General features: G+C 48.4%; 1 protein-coding gene across 3 annotated transcripts in view; it reads right to left on the reverse strand.

The window, feature by feature from the left end:
• The window catches only part of LOC135811300 (uncharacterized), a 43,470-nt gene that overhangs the window by 12,368 nt on the left and 16,102 nt on the right, over nucleotides 1-15,000 (reverse strand). For all 3 annotated transcript variants that reach the window (XM_065324517.1, XM_065324516.1, XM_065324518.1), the window contains exons 4-6: nucleotides 10,617-10,753; nucleotides 3,901-4,008; nucleotides 1,303-1,985 (exon numbers count right to left, since the gene is read on the reverse strand). In XM_065324517.1, the coding sequence (XP_065180589.1) occupies nucleotides 1,303-1,985; nucleotides 3,901-4,008; nucleotides 10,617-10,753 (928 nt within the window). The remainder of the gene's footprint in view (nucleotides 1-1,302; nucleotides 1,986-3,900; nucleotides 4,009-10,616; nucleotides 10,754-15,000) is intronic.

Raw genomic sequence — 15,000 nt, forward strand, 5'->3', positions numbered from 1 at the left:
TTCACGGGTTTATCCCGCCCACTACCAACCACTACCACTACTTCACTCTCTGATGCCAGAGAATTTACAGTGTCAGCAGTTAGGCGGTTCAAAAGCTTGACAAGTCATCATCCCAAGATGCATTTTGAATCTCTCTCCCCTTCCCCAGGAGACCCATATGACCAGTTTCTGGCAGTGAGAAAACACAGGGATACGTGTGTGTGTGTGTGTGTGTGTCCCGTGCCAGCTAGTTCGGTTGGTAGGTACACTTATGCCTGATTGTGTTGGGTCTGTTGCCAACAGGCTCGGCCGCTTGAAGGTGTAATGTTGTACCTGCCACCTTTGTTGGTTCCAGGGTTCATATACTTTCTATTTGAAGTATACATACCTGTTAACCATGGACTGCTTCTGGCTAGATTAACTCTTGTGTAATCAATGGTGCTAGTGAAGCTTTTATCAGATCCACTCTGATTTAGCCACTCACACTAGTAGCAAGTATTACCTTCACTGGGGGCAGGGGTAACTGCAGTTGGATCCCGGGACGGATACCCTGATACCGTCAATCCTTTTTCTGCACCTTGTCCTCACCCACTTACTGAGGTGTGGTGAGCCCATAAGTGGGATCATTTTCAAGTCCATCCAGCGTTTTGGGGATTTCAGGGGGTGTCGGCCGTTGGGCGGTTCAATAACCAATTGAGTCATCTTTCCAAGATTCCTTTTGAGTCTCTCTCCCCTCTCCCGGGGGGACTCACGTGACCAGTTTTGGCAGTGAGCAGCAAGTACAGTACAGTACAGTGTGTCCCGTATGGTGCAGTGGTATGTGCAGCGATTTCCAATCGATAGGTTGCGGGTTCGTTTCCCGACGATTATGGTCACACACGTCTTTCTTCTCTTTCTCAGACTCTTCCTGACTTTTCTTCAATTCTCCTGGGTGGTTACCAACAGCCAGTGCATACCGGAGTATGTGGTGTGATGTGTGTGCGGGAAAAAAATAAAAATGACCAAAAGTAGGGATTCACTGGCCAGAAAAAGCCACTTCATAGCTGTGTGGTGTAGACCAGGCTGAATAGTGGCGGCCAATTCCTCAGCCTTGCAAGCTGTTGAATCGTGCAATCCCAGCACAAGTTGCTATTGCTTCTGCTGTAGCATCGCTATCATCGCCTCCAGCGATGGGCGTCCAATGGTCCAATGGTGTGTGTGTGTGTGTGTGAGAGAGAGAGAGTGTGGGGAGAGGGAGAGAGAGAGAGAGAGAAAAACAGAGAGAGAGCACCCCCCCCCCCCCCTTACACACGCACCCCTAGCTGCCATCGTCAAATAGCTTACGTTTCCGTGACAGTGCTTTCCTTGACCGTGCCTTGCTCGTTGGTACACTCTCTGTGAAACTCTACCGTCACATCCGTATCCGTTCGCTCAAGCTTGGTAATGACAGTCTGCTGCAGGACACGGAATGGCTGCTTTCCTGGAAGGCTAGCGCGGTCCTGGCAGCGGGCGATGATGGCCTCGAACAGCGGTCGGAAGCCTTTCTCCAGCGTGGTGATACTGCGCGGTGTGCCCATGCGCTTGCGCAGCCGACGCTTGTGCAGCACCTTGCGTACTTTCAGCATCTCGATCAGGCCGTTCAGGAGCGGTGGTGTAACCCAAAGCATGCCGTACAGAATGGGCTCTTCCTCGACGAACCCGTAGCCCTGCAGTGTGTAGGCGAGCTTGAAGATGGGCTTCAGCGCGCGCAACTCGTACTTATCAAAGAAGTCGGCGATGCTCATCTGCAGCTCTTCCAAGTGCTCGGCGCTTGGCCGCGGCGGCAGAAATCCTGTTTCCTCGTAGTTCAGTAGCAACCGTCGGTGGTGGGATATGTAATGTATAGCCTGCTTGAAGATCTCCCAAGCAATGGCGCTGTCCTTGGCATCCAGGTCGTTTTCTGCCTCCTTTGCGGCCTGGTAGAACCAGTCCCGGAGCTTTCCGCCTACGTCCTTCTTTGCGTCAGTCCAGACTGTCCTTTGCTTGACCTAAGCCAGAAAAATGAGCAATAAGGCAGAGAGAGAGAGAGAGAGAGAGAGAGAGAGAGAGAGAGAGAGAGAGAGAGAGAGAGAGAGAGAGAGAGAGACAGAGAGAAGTTGACCACTACACAGATCCTGTGCATACAATGACCAGTATTGTACGTACGGGAACTCCATAATTCATAACTGCGTTTGCAGCAGGGAGTCCAGTGCGGCAATGCAATAAACTCTCCCTCTCTCCCCAACGCAACCTCAGCCGACACGTTGCTACCTGCGGAAGCAACGTTTGTTGCATTACTGTAAGAGGCCGTAATAAGGCCCTGGGCGAAAACGTTAGTGAAGGTCCAGAACATGGCGTCAATTTGGGCCCGTGCGCTACTGCGGACCTAGGCGCTATTTCGGATAAAATGAAATCAGACTTATTTCCACACCATGCCATGCTACTAACGTCACACGTACGTACGTACAAGGTTAGCATAGTTTACTGTACACTAAGCTAAACTGCTAGTACAGTACCGTTTCATGCACAAAGGAGCTGTGCATGCACCGGCCTATGTAGCGGACCTGTGCTTTCACCGGTGGGCGTTCTCACACAGAGAGGTGGGCCAAAAAACGGGACAAGAGTGCTGACACCCGGCACCGGGGCGTGTACACGGGTGACGAGTCTTGTACCGGGTGGGCGTTACAGGCTTTTACTGTATTGAACAGCCGAGCGGTACCGTTCAAAACTTTATACATACCATCACTAATGAAAAAAAGGACAAAGAGCGGTTTCGGAGAAAGACGTTTCAACAAATCAATGAATAAAACAATGGAAGCCAGCATAATACCACGATGGACTAATAAAATAAAACATATGAAAAAACCGTGTCTGAACTCTGCTTCACATGTTTATTTTAATACTGAGTCCATCATGGTAATCAAGTGGTGTGCTTCACTGTCCGAAGAGTGCTCAATACCCATGCAGGGCAGAGCCTTGTACACAAGAGAGATTGGAAGCTTTGTCACGACTCTGAGTTTCACGTATCAATACGATCATCAGGCCTGATGATCGTAGTAATACGTGAAACTCAGAGTTGTGACAAAGCTTCCAATCTCTCTTGTGTAGTCCATCATGGTATGATATCGGCTTCAATTGTTATATTCTTTGCTTTGTTAAATAAAAGGAAGTTTCACATTCTTGAACGTGATCCCATGCCCACAGCCTACCCCGCATTGCCCTTGTCTACCTGTGATATGTGCATAGTTGCACTATTATTTTCGGTGCAACTTTAATTTCGGTGATTTCGGTAGAGAAATCAGGCCCCTAAATCTAAATTACACCTAAAAGACACTAGGGTATGTGAAGGGAACGCTGGTCACCTAATTCTACATTACACCTGAAACCTGGCAAATCCCTGGCACCGAAATTTGGATGCACCTAAAATTACATGTTTTACATTACAGTGAAACCAGTCTAAGACGACCCGACCCCTCAAGGGACCTTCAAAATGTGGTCTCTGTTACCAGGTAGTCAGTGAAACCTGTCTAAGACAACTGCTCAAGGGACCTTCAAAATGTGGTCTCTGTTACCAGGTAGTCAGTGAAACCTGTCTAAGACAACTGCTCAAGGGACCTTCAAAGTGTGGTCTCTGTTACCAGGTAGTCAGTGAAACCTGTCTAAGACAACCACTCAAGGGACCTTCAAAATGTGGTCTCTGGTACCAGGTAGTCAGTGAAACCTGTCTAAGACGACCGCTCAAGGGACCTTCAAAATGTGGTCTCTGGTACCAGGTGGTCTCCTTATCCAGGATCATTTCACAGGAAATAGCATCCCTTGATCCTGGTTCCAGTGGTCTTCTTGGACAGGTGGTCACATTGACAGGTTTTACTGTACTTGCATCCAGTGCACCTAAAATTACAATTCATGTTTTATAGTAGTTACATCGAGTTGAGAAGACATGCCATACTCCTGCAGCAGCTCCACAACTAGCTCGTAGTCCGGGCTCAGGTAGCATGCACCCATCTCGTGAGCTGCTTCGCGGTGATTCACCTAAACACGGCAACGCAGACGTGCAGCAGCACACACAAACGGACACACGCGCGTGCATGCACGCACACAGACACATACACACATACACATGTACACATACAGATACACACACACACACACACACACACACACACACACACACACACACACACACACACACACACACACACACACACACATGCAAGCGTTACACAAACACCGGCAGCAGGGGCGTGCTCGGCCCCCCAACTAGGGGGGTGCACGGGAGCCGAGGGAGCCCCCCCCCCGGCAATTTTCTGCAATTTGTTTGCAACCTTTCTTGAATTTTAGAGCATATTTGCATACATTACAATTGCAATTACCCAGATTGAAAATGTTGGGGGGTGCACGTGCCCCCCGTGCCCATCGCCGAGCACGCGCCTGGGCAGGAACATTGCCCCGACAGCACTGTGATAACATATACAGAGGGGTTCGGAGCACACGCGCGTGCTCAGAAGGCACACAGCAAAAGTGACTAACATCAGACACTGATCCCAATGCAGCTTAGACACAGATCGAATCAACGCTATGCTGCAACACAGAGTGTTATGTTGCGGTGCATCTCGTCTACATTAAGTACACACACGCACGCACTCACGCACACACACACACACACACACACACACACGCTGTACTGTACTTGGTCACTGCCAAAAGTGGTCACGTAAGTCTCCCCGGGAGAAGGGAGAGAGGAACTCAAAAGGAATCTGGGAAAGAGGACTCAACTGGCTATTGAACCGCCCAACGGCCGACACCCCCTGAAATCCCCAAACAATGGGTGGACTTGCAAATGATCCCACTTACGGGCTCACCACACCTCAGTTAGGCTGTCATCACACCATGGTACAAAGCGCTGCGTCTACGTCCACGTAAGGAGTTTTTGGTCGGTGGTCATGATGATCCGTATACGGGGTGAAAACGGGAGCAGAGGAAACGGGAGACGTATACGACTTTTTGTATGAACGTGCGTATCTCCCCCAGCCTTTTTCCGAGCGACCCTGTACTTCGATGTACGTGGGTTCAAATTTCTCCAAAAACCTGACTGCGTGTACGCGTCAAGAACTGTGCGACCACCCGTTTTGGTTTTTTCACCATAGACGTAGACGTAAACGGGAGTCGGAGAACGTGGTGTGATGACGGCCTAAGTGGGTGAGGACAAGGTGCAGAAAAAGGATTGACGGCATCAGGGTATTCGTCCCGTGATCCAACTGCAGTTACTCCTGCCCCCAGTGAGGGTAGTACTTGGTACTAGTGTGGGTGGCTAAATCAGAGTGGATCTGATATAAGCTTAACTAGCACCAGTTCAGTATTACACAAGAGTTTTAATCTAGCCAGAAGCAGTCCATGGTCAACAGGTATGTATACTTCAAATAGAAAGTATATGAACCCTGCAACCAACAAAGGTGGCAGATACCGCAAGTCAACTTCAAGCAGCCAAGCCTGTTGGCAACACGCACGCACGCACGCACGCACGCACGCACGCACGCACCCCCCCCCCCCACACACACACCTGGTCCTTGTAAACACTGCCATTACGGTCACGTGTCCCCTTACGGGGCTGACAATATAGAACGAAGAGCGGGACCACGTTCGAGAGAGCCATCTCCAGCAGCTATGGATCTGGCTTATCATCGGAAACGATTCCTCTCACGGCTGCCGCTAGAACTGGTCCATCACTCTCCACAACAGAGCGAACATTCCATGAGCCAACGCTCAGAGTCGTTCCAAGTCGTCGTCTTCGTGTGGTAGTTTGCTCCACTCGCGGGCTTGCAAAGCCACACACACACACACACACACACACACACACACACACACACACACACACACACACACACACACACACACACACACACACACACACACACACACACACACACACCCACACACACACACACACACACACACACACACACACACACACACACACACACACACACACACACACACACACACACACACACACACATTGGACCTCAGACCTGCCCATCGCGGAAGCGATGATAGCGAACAGCTGTGTTAGACAAAGCAACTTGTGCTGTGATTACACCATTCAACAGCTTGCAAGGCTGATGAATTGACCGCCACTAATTTGCACCACACAGCTGATTGAAGTGGATTTTTCTGGTGTGAATAGGGATTCACACACACACACACAGCCCCCCCCTCTCACACACACACACACACACACACACACACACACACACAGCCCCCCCCCCCCCCACACACACACGCAAGCATGCACGCACGCACACATACACACACACAAACCTTAGACCTTAGACATGCCCATCGCGGGAGCGATGATAGCGAACAGCTATTGTTGCGCAACGGGTCTTGAGCAATTTCGTGCACCAGCACATCTTCTCCAGGCGTCAGGGGCCCAGCCTCCCTGCCCATCCGACTCGCCACACACAACAGCGCAACTGAACTAAAAGTTCTACATAATATCTGGACAAGACGAAGACGGACAGACGAGAAGACTGGACACGACGAGGCAAAACTGATAACTGAAGAAAAGGACAAACGTTGCGGCAGTATATAATGAGCATGCGCGCGAAATAATGTTGCACGCGCGACGATGACGTAAGCGTTGCATGGTGTATACATGTACAGAAGACTGCACATGCAACCAAAACAATGCAACAAAGTCAAGACTAAACCACTACACAATAAAACTAAAGAACAACATAAATAAGCCATGAAAAGTCTTTCACTCTAGACCCGTTGCGCAACATACTCCCCGCCAAAGACCTTTTCAAGGCTCAAGGAGGCTGCAAACTGTACTACATTATAATCTATGCTGCACGCATAGATAATCTAAGACTCACAAACGGCAAAATAAATAATAACAAATGAACCATCAATAGAAAATACAAACGGAAGTCAGCTTCCGAACTGTCACCAGGCACCAGCAAATCAAGGCAATAAACTACAGTACATCCGACCTATCACCAGGCCAGGCACCAACACATCGAGTACAGATCAAACAAATCGAGCAAGTCAAAACTACAAACTTCTACAACAAATCAAAGCGGGAGCACCTTCTAAACTCCTTCACACTCATGGCGGGTTATTTGTTCACGATGCGTTTTCCTTCGCACCCTCCATGTCCTTCTTCTTGTCGTCGAGAACAGCGCCCCGCAGGGTTCCTCCACTGTGGACGACCGTACCGTGGGTTATTTGATTTCGATGCGTTTTCCTTCGCACCGTCCTTGTCGTCGGATTCAAGCAGCTCCCTCGGAGGTCACCCAATCCCAGGTACAAACTGCGGACAGCGGCGCAGCTCCCTCGTTGGTCACTCGTCCAGTCTGGCACGGTGCAAACTGCCTCCCAACGACGTAGACGTACAAATGGTTATTTGATTTCGATGCGTTTTCCTTCGCACCGTCCTTGTCGTCAGACTCAAGCAGCTCCCTCGGAGGTCACTCAATCCCAGGTACAAACTGCGGACTGTGACAGCGGCGCAGCTCCCTCGTTGGTCACTCGTCCACTCGTGCACGGTGCAAACTGCCTTCCAACGACGTAGACGTACAAATGGTTATTTGATTTCGATGCGTTTTCCTTCGCACCGTCCTTGTCGTCGGACTCAAGCAGCTCCCTCGGAGGTCACACAATCCGCAGCTCACTCGTTGGTCACTCGTCCACGCATGCACGGTGCAAACTGCCTCCCAACGACGTAGACGTACTAATGGTTATTTGTTCTCGATGCGTTTTCCTTCGCACCGGAGTTCCTGCAAGTTCCTCGTCTTCCTGACAATCCTGGCGTGGTCGCCAATTTCGTGCACCAGCACATCTTCTCCAGGCGTCAGGGGCCCAGCCTCCCTGCCCATCCGACTCGCCACACACAACAGCGCAACTGAACTAAAAGTTCTACATAATATCTGGACAAGACGAAGACGGACAGACGAGAAGACTGGACACGACGAGGCAAAACTGATAACTGAAGAAAAGGACAAACGTTGCGGCAGTATATAATGAGCATGCGCGCGAAATAATGTTGCACGCGCGACGATGACGTAAGCGTTGCATGGTGTATACATGTACAGAAGACTGCACATGCAACCAAAACAATGCAACAAAGTCAAGACTAAACCACTACACAATAAAACTAAAGAACAACATAAATAAGCCATGAAAAGTCTTTCACTCTAGACCCGTTGCGCAACAGCTATGTTAGACATAGCAACTTGTGCCGGGATTACACCATTCAACAGCTTGCAAGGCTGATGAATTGACCGCCACTATTTTTAGCCTGGTATCCACCACACAGCTGTTGAAGTGACTTTTTCTGGCCAGTGAATCCCTATTTTTCATTTTTCCATTTTTTCTTTTTTTCACACACAAACACACACACACACACACACTACTACTACTACTACTGTAGCTTGGTTGCCACAAGGGCCACACCACTCCGAAAGGAGCCAGAGTCATTGTCAGGAGCAGAAACGGAGATGACGACTCAGGTCACTCTGTCGACGGAACTGACGGCTGCAGCGAGAACAGCGAACACCATACGACGCTCTATCAGACTTGGTTGCTCGATGGCCACGGTCGCACTTGTGACGTCTGAAACCAGGCACTGACTTGAACTGCCGATTGCATGTCACACACAAGAGAGAAGCTGGGACGTTGAGCGGAATAGGTGATGCCGGCGCGGACGCTTCCGATGGTTCCAGGGGCAAACAATGATGTACACGCAAGCCACCACGAGAGTGAAACCACCTCCTGCATGTACCACACTGCACAGCACCACGCTGTTCCTGGATGGGGAGACTTCGTTCTGCGCTACACTTGTGTCTTGCTTTGTCACCTGGCCGACGAAACGAACGGTGGCAGATAACTTAAGACAGTCCACCCGTTGAGATTGGTCATGGGAAGGACCGCCGAGGCTCGGCCCAACGGCAGACACCCGCCAGGCAGATCGACAGACACACACACACACACACACACACACACACACACACACACACACACACACACACACACACACACACACATACACACACATGAGGCATGGGCAGCAAAAACCAGGGTTGGATGATCAGATTTGGAGAAAATGAGTTTTTGATGGCTGTTCACTAAATGAGTGATCTATGGGACAAATTTTGGAGCTCTGGGCACCTTCCAAGATGGTAAAAAGAATGTCCGAAATCATGGGCCGGTGAAGGTCGACACAAATGGTCTGCAAATGGCAAAATGGAACGCAGTTACTGATGGCTTTGATGGAGTGGTTGAGAATAACTTAGCGTATTTATAGGTATTCAGGGAAACACAGAGTTGTAGAATATTACATCATTGCCTGCACTTGCTGCTATGAACTTGAAAACTCAACCCCTGTCCTATGCAGGTCTGGTGCTGTGTTGAAGGCAAACTTTTCCGACAGAAAGAAGCCAAGCAACTGACGTTTCCTATGGCTGGGTAGAACCTACAAGACTAGACAGGCATGCTGGGCAAAGCCAGATACATCCACCAAGCATGTCTTGCTCTCCTACACACAGCGGCTCGTAGATACATGCATTATACTGCAACGAATTTCGCGTGCACAGCAAGCGTGCATGTATACTTGCAACAATTTATTCACAAAACATCTTATATCAAGTAAGGTTTAGTTCATTCTGGGCTGTCTCCGTATCTCACCAATTCATCCAGGTGCGAATAGTTGCCACGGAGTACTGAGTCTCATTCTGCACTCTCAGCGCGCCTGTCCCCGTCACCATTTCGTGTTACGGAGCTCTAAAACTCATCGTCTGCGCTGCCTCCGCTGATAACTTGTCATCTGAGCGAACCTTCGTCCCTTTCACCTGATTCTTCTTGCTGTGGACTATGGCAGACAGCGGAGTATCTCTGGAGATCCAGCTGCCAAATATTCTAGTCGCTCGTTCTCCATCAAGAATTTGTGACGGGATCGTTCCGTCAAGAAATTATTTGGTTTCGCTCTCTTTCGAGCGCATGATTTTGTAGGCGCTGCCTAGTGCGCAAATGCCTCCATGGCGGCTGAAAACATCTCCCTGGATGTCCCAAGTGCCTGGTGGATAAACTACAAAGGTGACGGCGACAAATTATAGTGAAGCCAACAAAAAGGAGGCACTTTCAAGGCGATAGCACAAGAAATCTTTTCGGCTGGATTGAGGTAACTGAAAAACGACATCGGTTCGGATTTTCGCAAATATTGACATTTTGAAAACTCGCTGGGACCCCGGTTCTTGCTGCCGATGCCTCACATACACATACACAAACACACACACGCACATATACACACACAGCCCCCCCCCCCTCACACACACAAACACACACACGCACATATACACACACAGCCCCCCCCCCCCCTCCCACACACACACACACACACACACACACACACACACACACACACACACACACACACACACACACACACACACACACACACACAAACACCATGTACCATGTACCATGTATACGCCCGTCGCAAGAGAAGCACGCAAATCTGCAAATGCACTGGATGTGCACCCACATATATACACACACACAGCCCCCCCCCCCCCCCCCCCACACACACACACAGAAGAACACATTTCATGCAAACAGCAAGTCGCACACAGGCGCCGTACCGTGTACGCCTTGCCTCCAATCTGCTCTTTCTCCAGGATAGTGACGGCATGTCCTCGCTTCTGCATCTTCATAGCCATATGCACACCAGCGGGGCCAGCACCAATGATTAATATCCTGTCTCCTGGTCGTGGACCATCTAGCACAAGGAACAGCAAAAGGAATGGACTCGGATGGAGAGCCAAGGATCCAATTTTATAGAAAAGAAGAAGGACCAAGGAACTACAAGCTACGCTATAATGTCCACTAACACCACCGACTACTGAACAATCAGCTCATGTGATAACATTGCACGACACTGACCGACGGTAATTACGTTCTACAAGTAACTGGCTATCAGCTCTAGCTCTAGTCTGTCAGTGTCCTGCAATGGTATCACAGGAGGTCGTCAGGCGAAATTACTGGTCAGTCGGCGACACGCATTTTTCACAAAAATGTGCGTTTCACCTGCTGGGAGAGTATGCGTGTACTCGAGTCTCATCCTGAGCACGTTTTTTTTCTTCTTTTTTTTAGCTCCAGTAAAGCTGTATTTTTCATTGCAAAGCCGTCCTCGATTGTTGTGTTCGTTGTTCAAACGAAGTGGACATTCAATCATGAAGGCAGAGGACATAGGAGCCTGATTGGAGTTTCTCGTGGCATAGGACGGCCACACAGAGACACTTTGGGATTTTCTGAATATAAAATACCGTACGCACGATGCTGAGATCAATTTGTGCGTTATCAAATTGTTTGTGATCTACCACATCGAGCAGAACGGGATCCAAACACAAGCTTACTGACGGTTAGGCTGCCGACCTGACTGGACAAATGATCCCTGGCTTCACAAGACGCCAGAAGTCGGACACCATGTCCTTTGCCGCGACGTCCTTCTCCAAAAAGAACTCCATCTTCGTCGTGAAAAGGCTTGAAATACTCAATATTCAACCGAGATTCGCGGTCTCACCCTTTCTCAGATCGAATCATTTTTTGTTGTAGCAGTTGCAGGGCAGATCACCGCCACTACTTCAACAGGAGATGGCTCCAAAGCATGCCTGGAACAAGCCATATCGAGGTTGCAAGCCACCCCTCTCAGCAAGAAATTCGAAATTTCAATGGTGGAAGATATACTATGAAGAGAATTTCAAAAAGTATGTTTCGCGGAGCGATCGCTCAACCTACGTCATTCAAACTTTGCAGGATGGTTCAGACGTACATGCTAGGCATGGAACCACAGGGGATGATATCATAGCTGACACACAGAGTCACACACACAGCAGATTCGTGTGCACAGATACTAAATTAGTGGATGTCGTCATCTTCTTCCCGCTGATCTCAAATGTACTATGACGTGCTATTTCGCCTGGCGGATTGTTTAGTAACTGGTGGTGTTAGTGGACATTATAGCAGAACTTGTAGTTCCTTGGTTCTTTTTGTCTTCTATGTGAAGTTCATCCACCGTCCGTAGGGGGCTCAGTTTGCCGAAGGCAAATAGCAAAATACACATGAATGGCTTCATTGCAAAACGCGCTAAACGCCAATCTCATGCATATGGCGTTTTCGGTGTCAATCGAATCAGTAGGGATCACTGCATCTGATGGCCAAAAAGAATTCTCCAAAACGAGACATATCCCACTGAAAATCAACGTTGAAGTTGACGTTCTACTGCAAAACGCGATAAACACCACCGATGTTTTCGAGCAAAGTGCGACATATCCTGTCGAGCGGGCCAACGCGACCTGTGACAAGCCAGCGAGTGCTGGCGCAGCACGTGGCAAGCATCGCGACTAGACTGAATCTGTGCAAAATGTCGATGTCAGAGTTCAAAGTACAGTGTTTTCGTGTTGTTGCTTTGTAGCAGCTGCATCGACGTTGTCATTTCGTTCTTTTTGTATCATCTTCTTCGTAGCTGTTGTCTTTTCGCTTTCGAAACTGAAAAGGGCAGTATGCTAGAGGCGTCAGGGAGGGACGACGCTGCTGCTGGCAGTGCTGCTGCTGCTGAGCTCCTTCAGAGTTCCGACCTCAGTGAAGTCGTTGCACTTGTTTTTTCTCTCATAATACTGATTAGTCCAGCGAATATATCTGGTTTTGCCCGAAAATATTGAAGAATCACCTTGCTTGAGAAAATGGATGGCTCCTGATTTTTGAGAAAGCCTGTATTTGCATACATCACCCTACTCTTCTCATCTGCTAAGTTAGATTTGACCCAAACCCACCCAGTTGTTGATCACAGAAAATCGCTCCTCCTGAAAATTGGTCAAAATGGATTTATCTCGTTTTGCAATGAAGCCCTTCACATACAGAAGTACGTGCAGTTGCTGTTTCGTAACTCTGAATTTCACGAACTGAATCGAACATCAGACTAAATTTTATTTTTGATTTCACGCCGAAACAGCAACTGCTCGTTCTTCTGTCTGGGTGTTGTAATACTCTGAGCCAGGGGCGTCGGAAGGTATTTTTGGGTGGTACTGTCAGCCACCTGAAGTACAGTTTACTCTTGGATCCTCTGAAAACTTTCGAAATTTAGAGTCTAAATCAGTGCTTTTTATTGATTCACAGGGTATCCGGGACAAAGAGTGATACGGTCAATACCGTAGTGACCGTACCGTGTCCAACACCCCTGCGAAGAAGAAGGACACACTTCAGGCTCTTGAGCAAAATCTTGAAAGTGTTCACGAGTATACTTGGATAAGAACAGCGAATTATGAAGGACAGTAGAGAGGTGATAAAACAGCGCAAAGAAGAAGATAGCTAAAAAGGCGTTGTAACTAGAATATTCTCCCCCCCCCCCCCCCCCAGGCTACTGTAAAGCAGGAAATTTTCGGACGGAAATATTTTCGGACAAAGCCGAATTTCGACCTTTCGTACGGATTTTATTTTCGTACAGTAAGTAAATTAAGTAAATTATCGTATCCGTTCCCGTACAGTGCTGCATGCTAAATGCACGTGTTCCCAAGCAGTACCCATGTACAGTGTACATAAAGTCACATGAACAAATTTTAGTACGGAATTAAATTTAGTACAAAAAGGCCGTGTACGAAATCGTACGAAAATATATTCCGTCCGAAAATTTCCTGCTGTACAGTATCTCCAAACTCCAAGGCCGTCACAGCCGGGGCTTTTCGGCTGCTTTTTTTAATTTTTAATTTTTTTATTAATTTCTTTTTTAGCACACTGCAACAAAGCGCTATGATCGCAGCTCAGCGCAAACGTGGCAAATCCTTGTGCCCGATCTTGGTTTATTGCAGAATCAAAAAGTCTTCCATTGCAGCTACCTTGAAATGGCACCAAATGCCTGAAAATGCTTTCAATTGGCTTCAATTTTTGAATTTTTTCCCAGGGGAGGATAGTGAAGAACCCTTGTCCTCGATCGTACTTCTCCGTATACAAAAATTCATGACTTTTTTTGAAAGCTGCGCACAGCTCTGGAATTGTTCCGTTTGCCTCAGAATAACACTCGTGGCATTGTCTAACCTGTTTACAAGCTATATACAAAGAAAAAAGCAACTCAGACGAATGAGATTAGTTTTTTCAGAGTCTTCGTCGCTCATGTCATTGTCACCTGACAACGCCGACTCCGCATCGCCAACAGTCGCTGCTTCCGCTCGCATTTCGTTCAGATTCTTGTCACCTGCAGTGATGATCCGACGCTGGACTTTGGCTACGTCCTCTTAATCTCTAGAGCTGTGTACGAATCGGTGTCGACTATATTCAGTTGTTCCAACCCGCGACCTCCATTATGCCGTGAAACGAGTCGTACAAGCACATCCACACGTTTCGCATTTTCTCGCCAGGATAATCCTCCCAAGCATTCTACAATGGCTTCGAGGAGGTCCCTGCGATTCCCCTTGGCGACAAAGGAGACGTCTGACTGGAGAGAGGCGAAGAAAGCCAGGTCATCGACATTCTGATCCTGAGTCTGCGCTGGTTGCACGACGACTGAAGTGTTTCATCTTGCGGTGCAAGCGAAACAAATCTATGTTCTCACACTGCGTAGATCTATGGGGCCACGCACCGCAAGTACGAGCCTGGCCAGTTTCAGGGCAGCGAGTGCCGCGTGACTCCGTGTTCCAGCCACGAGTTACACTTCGTCACTGTGTCAGTTTCGAGCAAGTAAGTGTTAGGCCACACTTTGTTTTTTCTACTTGTATGTTTCTCGTCGGCGAATTTTAACAAAAGGTACGAGGGCGGGCGAAAAAAACAAAAGCCAAGGAAAAAACAAGAACAATTTCTACTGAAAACTGTACACATTTAACAATGTACATGTATATGCGTGACTGATACAAGACACTGCGTATACCATGTATACAGTACTACATTGTACAATCATGTACATGTAGTCCCATACATGATTGCACTACATTATCACATCAGCCCACGAATATCAGGCAAACTGCAACAATGTCAATG

The sequence above is a fragment of the Sycon ciliatum genome, chromosome 3 (assembly GCF_964019385.1).
Source record: "Sycon ciliatum chromosome 3, ocSycCili1.1, whole genome shotgun sequence".
Lineage (NCBI taxonomy): Eukaryota > Metazoa > Porifera > Calcarea > Leucosolenida > Sycettidae > Sycon > Sycon ciliatum.